The sequence below is a fragment of the Manis javanica genome, chromosome 16 (genome assembly GCF_040802235.1).
Source record: "Manis javanica isolate MJ-LG chromosome 16, MJ_LKY, whole genome shotgun sequence".
Lineage (NCBI taxonomy): Eukaryota > Metazoa > Chordata > Mammalia > Pholidota > Manidae > Manis > Manis javanica.
The window spans coordinates 52,056,749-52,070,524 of NC_133171.1; the positions used below are offsets into that span (position 1 = coordinate 52,056,749).

General features: G+C 48.7%; 1 protein-coding gene across 1 annotated transcript in view; it reads right to left on the reverse strand.

Moving 5' to 3' along the window:
• Positions 1-1,340: 1,340 nt before the first annotated feature.
• The window catches only part of ZFAND3 (zinc finger AN1-type containing 3), a 450,342-nt gene continuing 437,906 nt past the window's right edge, over positions 1,341-13,776 (reverse strand). The window contains exon 7 of the mRNA XM_037004525.2: positions 1,341-3,683. Coding sequence (XP_036860420.1) covers positions 3,529-3,683 — 155 coding nt within the window. The 3' untranslated portion in view covers positions 1,341-3,528. The remainder of the gene's footprint in view (positions 3,684-13,776) is intronic.

The following is a 13,776-nucleotide window of genomic DNA, read 5'->3' on the forward strand; positions in this document are numbered from 1 at the left end:
GTATGTCACAGCTGAGTCATGCAGGGTCTATGGTTTCTCTTCCCTAATATTTTTAAATTTGGAATTAATAAATTGTCTATTTTTATTTGCTTAATTTTTTGTCTCAGATTCATGCCCCAATCTGTGATAGAAGCACAAATCAAGGGCTGACACTTTCGGACTCATCAGATGCTCTTGAGGACCTGGGGCCCTGCCTGGTGCAGCCTGGACACCACAGTCCCAGGCCTTCCTCCAGTGCAGTTCCTTCCTGGCCCTCTCTCTCTCTTGGGTTCCCATGATTCCACATCTTTCTATGCTTACTCCTCTTTTCCTGGAGCCATCTCTCAGGCAGCTTTGAGAATGGCTGCACAGGAGGTCAGTTTTTTGAGGCCCCTACAGACTTTTTTGGAGTGGTTCTATTGCTCTGGTATCCACTGGGGTCTTCCCTCTTGGTGAGCCCCCTCTTTGAAGCAAGGGGGGTCTCAGTTCCTCAGGCAAGGGGTTGGCTGCTCCTTGACCAACAGCTCCTGCCCCCACTTCCGCACGGGGCTTCCTGTTCCGACTGCTGCCCACCTGAGGCTCTCGCCCTTTCCACCACCTGCTCTTCCTGCTGTGGGCTCCTACTGGCAGTTTCCCTGATCAGTCAGGAGGCACTCACAAGGCGCGAGGGGGCTGACTCACAGTCCCACAGCTCTCTGCCAGGCACAGCAGTTGTGGGGCCACCAGACCCCTTGCTCTGCCCAGTTGCTTGCTCACCTCCACCATGCACTTCTGATTTCCTCTGAGGATCTCCCATCATCTTCATGACAACTGTGTGGTCAATATTTCTGCCTCATGATGTGGGGAAGACTGCCACTCCTCTGCAATAACCCCGCCAAATGTTTTTAACATTTTCAGACATATTAAGTGTATCCTCTATACCCATGAACTCACTCAGCATATACACAATCCTGATCCTCCCTTCGGACAACCTTCACCCTTCACCTTCGGCATCCTTCCTAGGGGAGGCCTGGTTCTCCCCCCAAGACCCAGGCATACTCTCATGTTGGTGCTCATTTTTTCCTGTCTTCCCAATATGTAACCTCCTTGCTGCCAGCAAAGGCTTGGCCCAGCAGAACCACCTTCACCCTAGAGCCAGGCCCCAGGGTCTCCCAAGGCAGAACCACCAGGGGAGCAGCTATTTAGCCAGGACATTTACCAGACACATGACCTCCCACATCCACCGCAGACAGTGCAGAGACACTCTCTGCACCCAAAAGCACCCCCATCTCTTCCAAACTCTGGCCAGGGGGACCTTCTACTTTTTTTTATGATTATCCAGGTGGCACTCAGGAGAACTGGTGAAACAGAGAAATCCAAACTTTCATATGATTGGTTTAATTTTTTTCAGCAGGAGGAAAAAGAATAAAGTTACAAGATTCTTTTAATATTTTCACAATGTTAAAACTAAAACTGAGCTCTAGGCTATGTGTGTTAAGTAAATCTAAAACACAAAAGGGTTAAATAAGATTTTCTCTTTTAAAGATACAAGAATTTAAGCTTTCCTTACATTTGACAAACTTCACAGAACAGATACTGCAGGGGAACAAGCCCCTTCCCCCCACCCCCAGCTCTTACCATCAAGAAGGGACTATGGGCTGCAAGCCCTGTGTGCCTCTGGGCTCCCCAGAGAGCCTGCTTCCCATTGCTGCCTCGCAGCAGCAGCTGGTGGGGCCTGAGGAGGGCCAGAAGGGCGTAAGGGTGGCCCCTTCAGGATCAGAGCTTGGCAGGGGGCCTAGGCGGGCTGCCTCACCAAGGATGGCCGAGTACTGGCCAGAGGGCCGTGGCTTGACAACAGTGGTAAACGCAGGCAGACCTGGTCCCTCTGCCCTGGGCTGCCCTAGAGCAAGACACTGGTCTGGGTCCTGAAGCAAGAATAAGGCTGGAGATTTTGCATTGGATTCCATTCTGGTGGGGATAGGGTGGGAGGAAGAGGTTGGGAAGAGCGTGGTTTCCTACTTCAGTATTTCAGATCAAAAAACAGTTGTAGTTGCACGTGTTCAGCTGTTAATTTGCAGACAGAGTTGAACTGTTTGCTGTGATACAAAAGGGAAAGTTGCTGGGTTAAACTATTCCAGGAGCCTGTGTGTGGGCAGATCCGAACTGCCTCTGCGGGAGCCTCTGACTCTCGCCAACCTGGATCAGACGGGGGCGCTGGGGCACTTACCCCGACTCCGGCTTTTGAGGGAATCTTAATCTTGTCTACTCACCTCACCTCTTCTGACTGGTGATGATTTCCTGACATGGGCAAACAGGCCCACCCACCCTTCCCACCTGGCCTGAGTTGTGGCTACTCAACTCCTCTCTGCCCACGTGAAGAGGCACAGGCTGAAACGCACGCCCTCCCACCCCTGCCTGGCAGAGCAAACACTCCCTCAGAGCTGGGCCATGGCCACAAACTGCTGCTCTAGACAGATCAAACCCACTGTCCCTCTGACACATGCTGCCTCCCCTTATGACACTTGCTCTGTGGTGGATGTGGACCGTGTCCTTGGACTACAGGGCCACACAGCCACGAGAGGCGAGGCCACAGCACCATCCTCTTGGCTCCTGGGGGCTGTGCAGGCTCCTGCTGAAAGGGGCAGAGTCCCACTGATTCCTGGTGGCCATGGAACACCTCTTTACAACCTCCCAGTGCAGAGATTTGGCTGCAGAGGCTGTTGTGCAGATGCCAGCTGCAGCCGCTGTGCTGTGATTAGCCTTATGTGATTAATCGCCAGGTCCCTGCACCTGGCAAATGGCAAACCAGAGCCAGTGGGGGCAGGATGTGCCTGCCCCTGGCTACTTCTCATGACCATGGGTCCTGTGTAGAAAAGGTGGGTCTCGTACGTGGACTAGTCTTGAGTGGAGCTAATTTTCAAAGATAGGCTATTGTTTCTCTTCTCCTGTGATGAGAGTTTTTTCAAAGAAAGTCAGGTAAAAAATTTTCATAAGAACCTGCCCCCCACCCCCATTTCCAGCTCTGTGGGAGAGCAAGGCCACCACCCACTAGCCATGTGGCCAATCTCAGCAGCCTCCTGTGGCCAAGGCACACGTGGCCATCAGGTATCCTGGCTACTGGGACTAAGTAAGTGAAGAGGTGAAAGGCCGAACACTGGCCAGAGTTTCTGGCAAAGCCATGTGCATCATGGGAACTTTAACACCAGCTTCTACTTCTCTATTAACTCAGAGTCTCTGTCTGGAACACTTTCCACTTAAGGCTTTTTTTAAGTTTGACTCCAGCAGTGACAGGTATGTGTTGTTTTAAATCCACTAGCCATGCTCAAAAAAAAATATTCTTCATGTTTTAATTTTATACAATGGCTAGCAGGCACCTTAGTAACCAGCCAGAAATCAATTTCAACCACCATCAACCCCTAAACTACAGTACCAGGATGGCTGGCTAAAGAAAGGAAACGGACTGGCTGTTGTCCGACGCGTGCCCAGTACAGGTGTCTGGCTGACTTTGTCCTAAATAAGGCTAACATTAGTGAACTAAGAACAGCGTCACGTGGTGGCCGCACCTGGCCTTCAGGAGCACCCCTCCCCAATGCGCTGGCAGGAGCGCCCCACTTTCCGGTCCAATTTCACCATTTTCATGATGGCTTCCTCTCGGCCACGGCCCATGTGGTCAAACGTACAGTCATGCTGCTCGGGGAGGCGATGTAACATACAGAACACATAACCTGCAACAGCGGGAGAAGCAGAGAGAACAGACTATTAGGGTGGCCTCCAAATGCCCAAAGCCCAGCCCTCTTGGATCCTGAGGACAGTAGGGGAATCTCAGTGAGTGGACAATGGCCACAGCAAGGGCTCCTGCTGAAAAGAGTTATTACAGCTCCCTCATCCCCTAATAAGAGAGCCAGCATTTCCACATCTCACACCTCCAACTCGTCAGTCTGATACGGTCCTTAGAACACCCCAGGGGCACAATCCCTGCCAAGGACGGCTGCTCAGACAGTGTTGCCCTGCCTGGACCCTGACGGTGGAACACCAGTGAGACACACTGGAAATGAGTGGATGCTGAGCCCCTTCCCTCCCAGCAGTCATACAGCAGGGAGATCACAGAGCTGCCAGCTCTTCACTTTCCCCGGCATGGGCAAAATGTAACACCCACCACAGGACACCCACCATTGCTAGGAGGCACAGAGGGAGCAGAAATGACTCCAGCTTAGGTATGTTCTACTTCCTGTACACCTAGGGCTTGGGGGTTGGGGGTGAGGGTGACCAAACCACAACCTGCAAGTGAGTGACGGCTGTCACAGGAAAAGGATGATTTCAAGTGCTGTGCAAGACATTACAAATAGATAGAGGAGAGAATAGAAATGCTGAGCTCTAGTCACCATCTCAAAGGAACCTGATACTTCTAACTCCACCTGGTAGGTCCCCACACTCAGGGCTTCTCACTGCCCTACCCTCCTGGAAGTGGAGGAGGCTGCACAGTCAGTCCCTTTTCTGGAGCAGAGAGGTCCAAGGGAGACCCGGTGAGGCTGGTAGAACAAAGGATTGGGGAGAGGCCAGCAGAGCAGGGAGATGGTACAGATGAAGTCCCTCTGCAGGATGCAGTGAGGGGAGGCCCTCAGAGCATCAGCAGAGGGCAAAAGGAACAGAGCTGCATCAGGATGTGGCCCCTTCCCTTCCCACTTCAGGTCCATTTCTAGGAATGCTAATGAGTGGTTGCAGTGGGGGGATAGATGTCTCCTGGGTCTGTCTGGCCCTCTTCTTCAGGGAGGTGGGGAAGAGAAGGTCTGGGCTGGGAAGACATCTGGCTGGCACCTCACCTCCACTTCATCTCATCAGCTATTATCTGGCCAAACCTCCAGGCTCTGTGGGCCTAGACCAGGTCCAAAGGACCAACCTATAGGTGATTCCAAACCCTTTCCTAAACCTCCTCATCCCCTATGCACCTGGGGCAGGCATCTCACACCTGCCCTGCCAGGCCAATGCTCTCCTCACTCATTCTCCAAATGAAGAGCATCCCTTCTAAGACTTCCTTTTAAGCCCAGATCCCAGTGACCAGAATGAATGGGAAGTCACCCCTTGTAAATTGTGACTGGTCCATCTTGACATCCTCAATTTCTTTTCTTCTCAAAGACAAAGCGTGGAGAGAGTAAACTTTAGAAGAACACCACAAAGTTGAAGCAAAGACTGTGTTGCTGGATTAGACAACAGTTTCAACAGCCTTAACTTTTAAGACTAAATTCACCTACAGAATATTCTCAACCTACACTCACAGCTCTGCTCTGATGCTTTGAGTTCATGCTGTATACGGGGCATGTGCATGTGGCCCAGGAGCCTGAGTGACCACGCTGAGTCTGGACCATCCATTGTGCAAGAAAACACATTATTAACTGCTTTCCAGGGAGAACAGGGCAATATGTTTGACTCTAAATTGGGATTAGGTTAAAAAACATAACAGAGATGAATTTTTTGTCTCCTGAGAAGCTGAGCTCCCACTTGGTCCAAAGGCAAAGTTAAGATTAATGAGCTCATGTGTTATATTTACTGATAAGTTCATTACTCGAAGATATTGGATACCAGTTGTCTTTCTCCTAAAGGATTTCACAGCAGAAGCATAGATGACCTCAATATGCATCTTCCTTCTATCTAACAAGCTTTTTGGAACAAAGCCCACCTGGTGGGGGAGAATTTGCTACCAGGCTGGGGCTTGGGGTGGGGGCAGAAGTACTAGGGTGGCCAGAAATGTGTGCAGCCACCTCTGTCACCAAGTCCTGACATATTTCTGTACCATCAGCATCTATAGTAAGGGGCTGAATGACCCCTGCTGTCCCTTCCCCTCCCTTTCTTCAAGATACTGGGATGATATAGAATAAGGTCCCAGGGTCTCTTCTCTCCTTCTGATGAATGGCAGTTGGCTGAATAAAAGTTAACAGAAAATGGATTACCCTGAAATTTACTTTGCCCAGCTCAGTCTAACACCTCATTAGTGAAAAGCAGACTAGGGTGGAGAGGAGAGGCTTCAGATTTGTCCTCACTACATCCCCACCCCCCAGCTTTGCTTAGCTTGACTTCCACCAGGTAGGAGGCTGCCACCTTGGTGGATTTGAGAGCCCCAGGCTCTGTCTGGAGAAGGAAATAGGGTGTGACAACCATATCAATTCCCCAATATTCTTTCTATCTGCTCAAGGATTCTCCATCTAGTCCCAAACACCTTATTTCTCTTTCCAAGTTCTGCCAACCTCGGTTAGAAACACCTTGACATTTGGCTTTGATATTTGAAAAGTGAAAACCACTGAACAGCAGCTAAATTTTGGGAGCAGTGCTGGTAACAATGAAAATATACAATATTGGAATTTACTGGGGAAAAGTCGGGGGAAAATTTCAGAAGCTAATTTCCCAAGTTGCTGTACTGAAGCTAGTAGATGGCATAAATTAAGTTCAATTCCATCTCCTGTCAGGATCACTCACCAAGAGGAGGTTACATGTGAGAGCCTGTCCCAATGCTGAGTAGGCATTATTTCCCCATAGCAGCCAAATGGCAGAATGCATCTCAGTGTCAGTAGCTAGGAGCTGGCAGTTCTGGACAGGGCGGAGGATGGGAATAACTGGTAGGTGGGACAAATCTTTATCTTCTTTCCTTGGTATTCACAGATCTATTTCCAGAAACCAGGGCAAGTGTCATAAACTTTCAATTACTCTCTGAATTTTTCAGACCAAGGTGGGTATGGAAGGAGATGAGTTCTGGCTGCTGTGGAAGATGACTGCTCTTAATTTCAGTAATGAATGCAGGGCAGTTTCAAATCACAACGGGATATGCCACCTCCGTCCTGGCTAGGCCATCCTCCACACCATTCACCAGAAACCAATGGGGCCTTTTCTAGAGGGGGTCTAGCAAGGCAGTGTCAGAAGGGCTGAAAGCACAACAGGCACTGAACTGCTCCATTACCTGCAACATGGGCTTTAACATTATCACCCAGGGTACTGTAGGGAAGGCCCCCACCCCCTTCCCCTACTGTTCTATGAGGATCGCTGCCTGCTGCTTCACCCCAGATATGTCTGGCCTTGAGAAACCTGTTGTACCCATGAGAAAGGAGCTAGGTAAGGGCCATGAAGGCCACATGCATACGCATCTTAAAACACTTATGTGACCATGAATTAGCAGTATAGCAGTATAAGAAGTACAGCTATGTGCAGAATAAAGTGGCCTGTTTAAGCACCCTCCATGATGACTCTCGCTGCCTTCTTTGCTCTTTGCGTTGCCCCCAAACCTCAAAGGCAACCCCCAGACTCTGACAGGTACCATGCAGTGTGTGTGATTTTAAAGTTATACATATCAAAACTGGACTCACTCACTCATTCAGCTACATACCATCCATACCCTCATTCTCCTTGTTGCCGCACAGTCCAACACGTTGTAACTATAAGACCAATTTCAATATACATCTGTTTTAGATACCATACAGTGTGTAGGAGCAAGAAGGAGCAGAATATGATTAAAGGGATGCAGACCTCCCAAAAGAGAGGAGAACACCCATAGCAAAAAAAGTTTTTGAAAATATGATGTGCCTGCTAATGTGGTTTCGCCTCAGCCCTTGTTCCTGCTGTCACATGACTGGCTGCCCTGCTCCTTGGAGCCCTACATTACTGATTTTCCATAAATACTGGCCTAGGAGGAGGCCACAGAACTCCTTTAAGGCTGCTGGAGTTGTTTTCAGTAAATCTGCACAGAATGCTCAAGAACTTGTGCAGGCGTTTCTTTGCCTGCTGGTGCTGCAGAGCGATTTGGGATGAGCCCTTGATTAAAAAGGGCGGGTGAAGCAGCAGCTCTGTGAGCACTTTTGTTCCATGGCTGCCCCCTCTCCGCCTGCCCCTACCTGGCTTTTGACAGGCCATCCTGGGCATGGGAAGAGGGAGAGGAGGCACAAGTGGGGAGACCAAAACACAGCAGGTGATACCAGTCAGACCCCTGTGAGCTGGGCTGTAAGGTCTCCACAGGGTTTCCAGCAGCTGTACCCTCAGTTTGAAAAAAACCTTCTATAACTAAGTAAGCAGCATCAGGAAGGGAGGAAGAGGATGCCTGCCTGGATGGCTGCAGTGGCTGGCCACCCAGGGCTCCTCCCAGGACCCGGCAAAAAGCCTGTGGTTGTGGACAGCAAGAGATGGAGGGAAAGCAGGAGCTTCCTGGACTGTCATATCAGAGGCACAAGATTAGAGCACCAGGCCGAAAAGTACTATTCAAGACCTATCTAGTCCTCTGTTCCAAAAGGACTCCATGTGAATGAGAAATGAGGAAGGCAGCTTTCAGGTTACTGCCCATAAACAGAGAGGCCTGGGGGGATTCTGGTGGGAGGGCAGACATGGCACTGGAGGCCGCTCACTAGGTAGAATCATGCACAACCAGACTCGGCTCCCCTGACACAGAATTGGGGCTTATGGCCCCAATAAGCCACATGTCACATAGACCTGAAGATGCTCAAGTTGGATAGCCCCCAAAACACATTCCCAGTGGAAAACAGGACTGATGCTCATTCTTCCAACACGCATAAAAGCCCAACAAGCAGGCTTCTAATAATGCTCATATGGTGAGAATCAAACTTCTGACCCTTCAGCTTTTAAAGCTACATCTGAAAGTCATACAATTCATTCAGATGCCTTCATCAACAGCTAAATCTCACCTCTGCTTACACAAGGAGGAGTGTAGGTATTTTAAGACTAAATAAACAGGACTGAGAACAATTTGCACAAATACCATCATTAGGCGCGGATGACACAACCTTCACACCTGGCTGTAAGTGCTATGCGAGTTGTAACAATAGCTCCTGTTTCACTCACTTATATAAAAATCAGCAGCAATCACTAACCAGAGGAACACTCAGAGGCCTTGACCAGGGCTGGAGGAGAGAGAATCAGGGCTCTCTACCTCCCACCCTGAGGGCAGCGGAAGCAGGTATCTGGCCTCATCTGCCAGTGTTCTTCCCTCCACTACTCTCCAACCCACAGGCCATAGGGAATGGTTACTGTATTGGGGCTGTGGAAGGCAAGTCGGGGGGAACTGGAGGGCTGAGTGGGGGAGCCAACCTTATACTCCTGCCCTTGGCTGAGGTCCCAGATCCCAGGTTAGCACTTCCCTCTGTACCCTAGGGAGTGGGCAGGGGTTTTTCCATGGAATTTCCTGAGAGAGACAAAGTGATGCCAGAATTCACATTCAAAGTCTGAGCCCTTGACATTTTTATACAATCCCTGACAGACAGAAATGCTGCTTATCAGCCTTATCTTGGAGTAAAAGGCATCATTTAAAGCTGGAAAAGCTGTGCAGCTCCAAACTTTAATTAAACATTTGTTTTCTTATAGACACCCCCAGCCCCAACTTGTAGGCTCACCAAAAATGGCCGTTTTAGTAAAGCCACAGACCAGGGCCGGTTTCAGTTCCAGCTGCTTAGGCTTTTTTTTACCTCACTTTCAAGAAATGTTTCACACTTCCTTCCTCATTTGAATTTCATATTGTCAAACGTTCAAGCAGAACCAAAAAATACTGATAAGCCTTGGGGACCAAGGCCCTGCAAAATGATCCAAGGGTGCGGCCTAAGGTGGCAGAGTAGCGTGCATGCTGTCTGTGCTCAGATACATCTTCCCCTGCACGTCTGCCCACCAGCCCTCCCAGCCTGCAGCTCGGCAAAAAGGCCCAGCAGACACGGCCTACCAAGGACCTCCTAGGGCTTCCTGAGAACATACAGCCCCTCCAAATATCAACTCATCAATAGGTACCACTTGTTATCTAAAGTGTCTGTTCAAAAATAAATGACAAATATACATGACCCATGTGTCTAAAATCACCAGGCAAGCTTGTTAGAAAAAAGAATCACATTTTTCCAGCAAGGTAAAAGTTTCTTAAAGCTCAAGACAGCTAATTGACCTCATAGCTCATTTTTAAGTACATGTTGGGAACAGCAGGTGGCTACAGGAAGCTTGTTGGAAAGCATTAGCCATTTACACTCCCACCAGCAGCAATCCTGGATTACACCACATCGACTGACCTGATGCCCAAGGCAGAACTTGCAGCACAGAAATGTATTAAAGGATCTTAATGCATTTTACTTCATCAGGCCCACGGCACAAGCAAAGCAGCTGCAGATGTTTTGGGAATGGAATGTATCTGCTTCACATTCTCCTCCATCCCTGGCTTTGCATGGTGGAGGGAAATCATCATACTCCAACAAACAGAACTGGATCCCAGCTCACTGAGTTGGCTCACACCGTGCTGGGCTGGGGGAGAGAACGCATGAATGGACAGAGGTCAGCTGCCCAAGGCGCTAGAGCCAACACCAGAATGAACTACCAAGCTGGGCATCAGTCTTAGTCCCTTTTCAAAGGGAAGGAGAACTTGCAATTTAGAAGAACCCACTCTAATCAACAATAAAAACCACTAAACCATACTGAGAAATTTAAAACAGAATCAATCAACCATCTGTATTACCCTAAATCAATGAATGTATCAGTTAGAAACGGCTACAAGTAAGAACAGAAAGGAGTGTGAAATATAGCAAAGACACAGCCATGTGCAGGGAACTCCTAAGGCAGCCTGTACACTTGGCAGGCAGTTCTGAGAGAGCAGTCAGGAGCAAAGGCGGAGAGGACCGTGTGATGGGCCAGCACAGGGATGCTCCGGGTGCAGTCTGTACACGCCACATTTTACAAGTAGAAAAAATTCACCACTCTTGGTATCCTTTATTGTCATCTCCCCAGACAGCCCCATTCCTGCAAAAACTGACTTCATTCCTTTTCTCTGTGGGCAATGTCTGCCCTATCCCAGTGTGGATAAAATGAGAGTTCCTGTAGCCAGGATTCTCACCTGGCAGTGGTTGACTAGCTCATTGCACACCTGTGGGCAATACATGGCTATTGACTCTATAAAACAAGCTCTGCCCAGCGCTCTGCGTGCCATATGGTGGCAGGGCTGCAAGGCTGCAGGAGAGCAGAGCAGAGGCTGGAGTGGTAGCAGTGCTGAGGACAGAGGCCCAGAGGACGGCTGTGCGGGACAGCTGTGCGGGACAGCTGTGTGGACAGAGGGGCCCAAAGGCAGAGACTGGCTTGCTGCACACAGACTCACTCTGAGTGAATGGGATTCTAGTGACTGACCTGCCACCTGGAAATAAAGTTGGGTATAACCCTTTCACCCCCAAGAACGCTTTGCTGTCATTTTCTTTGGTCACACTGAATCCATAGCGAACTTGCCCGGGGCTGAAACCCATTGGGAAGACACCCAGTAATGTCTCCTTCTGTCATCCAACTTCGACAGCTTCACTTTACCTGCTAATCAGAGAACAAGTCTTTCCACCCTTCATTCCTGCCTCCTCCTAGGAAAAACCTATTCCTATTTTTGCCACCTTGCATGGTGGGAAGTGCAGTGGGGAGACTGTGCCAGCACTCTGACTTGTGAAAACCCTCTGCTGAGCAAGCCCTTTAGCCCCTCAAGGAGAAAGAGGCTGGCTTGCAGTATGCTAAGCTTTTTTATTTAGAGATAAACATATACTTAAAACTAAGAGAGAATGGCTCAAGGCAGTTTTTGCCACAGGATAATGAATTGCTCTTTCAAACATCATTTCCTTTCAGTAGTAGAGCAGACAGCATGAATTTCCTGGTACCTGGGGCAGTTTTAGGGATTCAAAACACCCTAGAAGGTGACTGTATACCTGGTTTCCTCTCTGTCCCCTCCGTCCACCCCCTTCCTCCCTATGAGCCTTAGACTAGTAAGGTACTGACAGGAAGCTTCTGTTTTTTTTTTTTTTTTGGATGACCTTCTCCTCCTCTCAGCAGGCTCCTGATTTGTTTGGCCTTCTCTTTCAGCAGTCCCTAGTCCTTCAAGGGATTATCTTCCGAAATACATAAGTCTGCTAGGAAACCAACTCCAAAGCTGTAGCAGAGGCATGAAAAGGAGTCACAGCTATCTATGCTAGCTACCCAAGAGCTGCCAAGGACATGGTCTGCGCCCATGGGGAAAACTCAGCTGCCAGGCTCCTGGCACATGGTCTGCCATCCCTGAAAGCCAAACTTGCAAGAGCCAGTTCATTCAAGTGTACAGAATGTCCAAGGGTCAATGCTGTCACGAGGCATCAAGACTATACATGCCATGCCATGTGTGTCTCTCCAGGACACTTGGAGAAGAAGGGATACTTCCTCCCCCTTTATCTCTATGGACCTCTCAATCACATGCTGGGATCATATGGGAGTACAAAGAGGACGGACTGGAGTTGGAAGAGACCTATGGCTTAGCCCACCCATTGTTATGGCAAGTCCCTTAACAAAGCAACCTCAAGTTCTCTTGCTGGTAATCCAGTGAGGAGCCTAGAGCCTATATTTTGGAGCTTAAGTACTGGATTCAAGTTACACGTGCACTGCTTTGACAGTTGCATGGCTGCGGATAAGCTATTTAACCTTCCAGAGCCTCAGTTCTATCTCCTATAAAATGGGTTTGTTATGGGCATGAAAACAGCTAGTGCACATGCAGCACCGGCTCAAGGAAGGTTGGCTGTTACTGAATGGCTCTTCCTGCCAATTGTCATCCCTCTCACCTACACCAACTAACATGTCTTGACTTCAAGGCTGGGAGCTCCCTGCTGTACCCTCTTTTACCTCTCAAGTCTTGACTCTGGCTTCCTTCTCCTTTGAGAAACTGCTACTCTAACAAAGAAGAATGATGCAGAAATCTTCCTCTGAACACGTGATGCACTAGTTCCCTCCATCACGCTCCACAGACCTCATTGTACAACTACAAATGCATGGTAAGGGACAAGCCCAGTAAAGATTTCTGTTGAAGATATGCAAATTTTAGAGAAACCTGATTTAAATATATGAAGACTACACAGGGCAGCCTGGAAAGCACTCACTGGTTAGGGACACCATGAAAGGGACATGGAAACTTTCCAAGGACAGCAGAGAACAGCTTCTTTGCTCCTGTGAGGGTTTCTCCACAGGTATGGCTGAGAATTCTGCAAGCCTCTCATAACCAGAAGCAGAACATGTGCATTTCCAAGTTTGGGCACGTACTGACTGTGTGGAAGAGACCGTGTCTATTTCCCTGAGACTGTTAGGCTGGGAGCTGCAGTGGAAGGATGAGTGAGAGAAAGGAATAGGCTGTAGACACTCTGCAAACAATCTATGTTTTTACCCGAATGGTGCTAGCATCACATGCACCTGTTTCATGGGGCTGCCTTTAAGAATGAAGTCTCTCTACATGACTCTTGTTTTCACCACAGTTAACTAAAAAAGGTCATTCTGAGGACCACAGAGTATAAAGCACCCTTTTCTCAATTTTCACAAAATTTGAGCCTTAACGTCACAAGTCTCACAACATCTGCTATCCATGTGGTGGTGGTGGGGAGGCAGGAGGAGCACAGAGGGGTGGGTGGTGACCACACGCCTAGATACCTGGCTTCTTGATTCTGTTTTTAAAGTTAGTGTATTTAAAAATGCTTGCCCTGACACAGAGAAGACAAGTAGTGACTCCACAACATCTTACTATGCTGACGGACAGTGACTGTCATGGGGTATGTGGGGGGAACTTGGTGAAGGGGAGAGCCTAGTAAACATAATGTTCTTATGTAATTGTAGATTAATGATAACAACAACAAAAAAATTAAAAGGCAATGAAAAATAAAAATGCCTGCCTTGGAGAGAAAGAACCTTATTCACTAGCGGAAGAATGTTTTAGCCACAGACAAAATTTCAATTTTGAAATCAGACTATAGACTATATATAGTTAAAACTCCCACTGAATGGACAGGGTTCAAGATACTTCCAACCTGGGTGGGCAGGAGGACC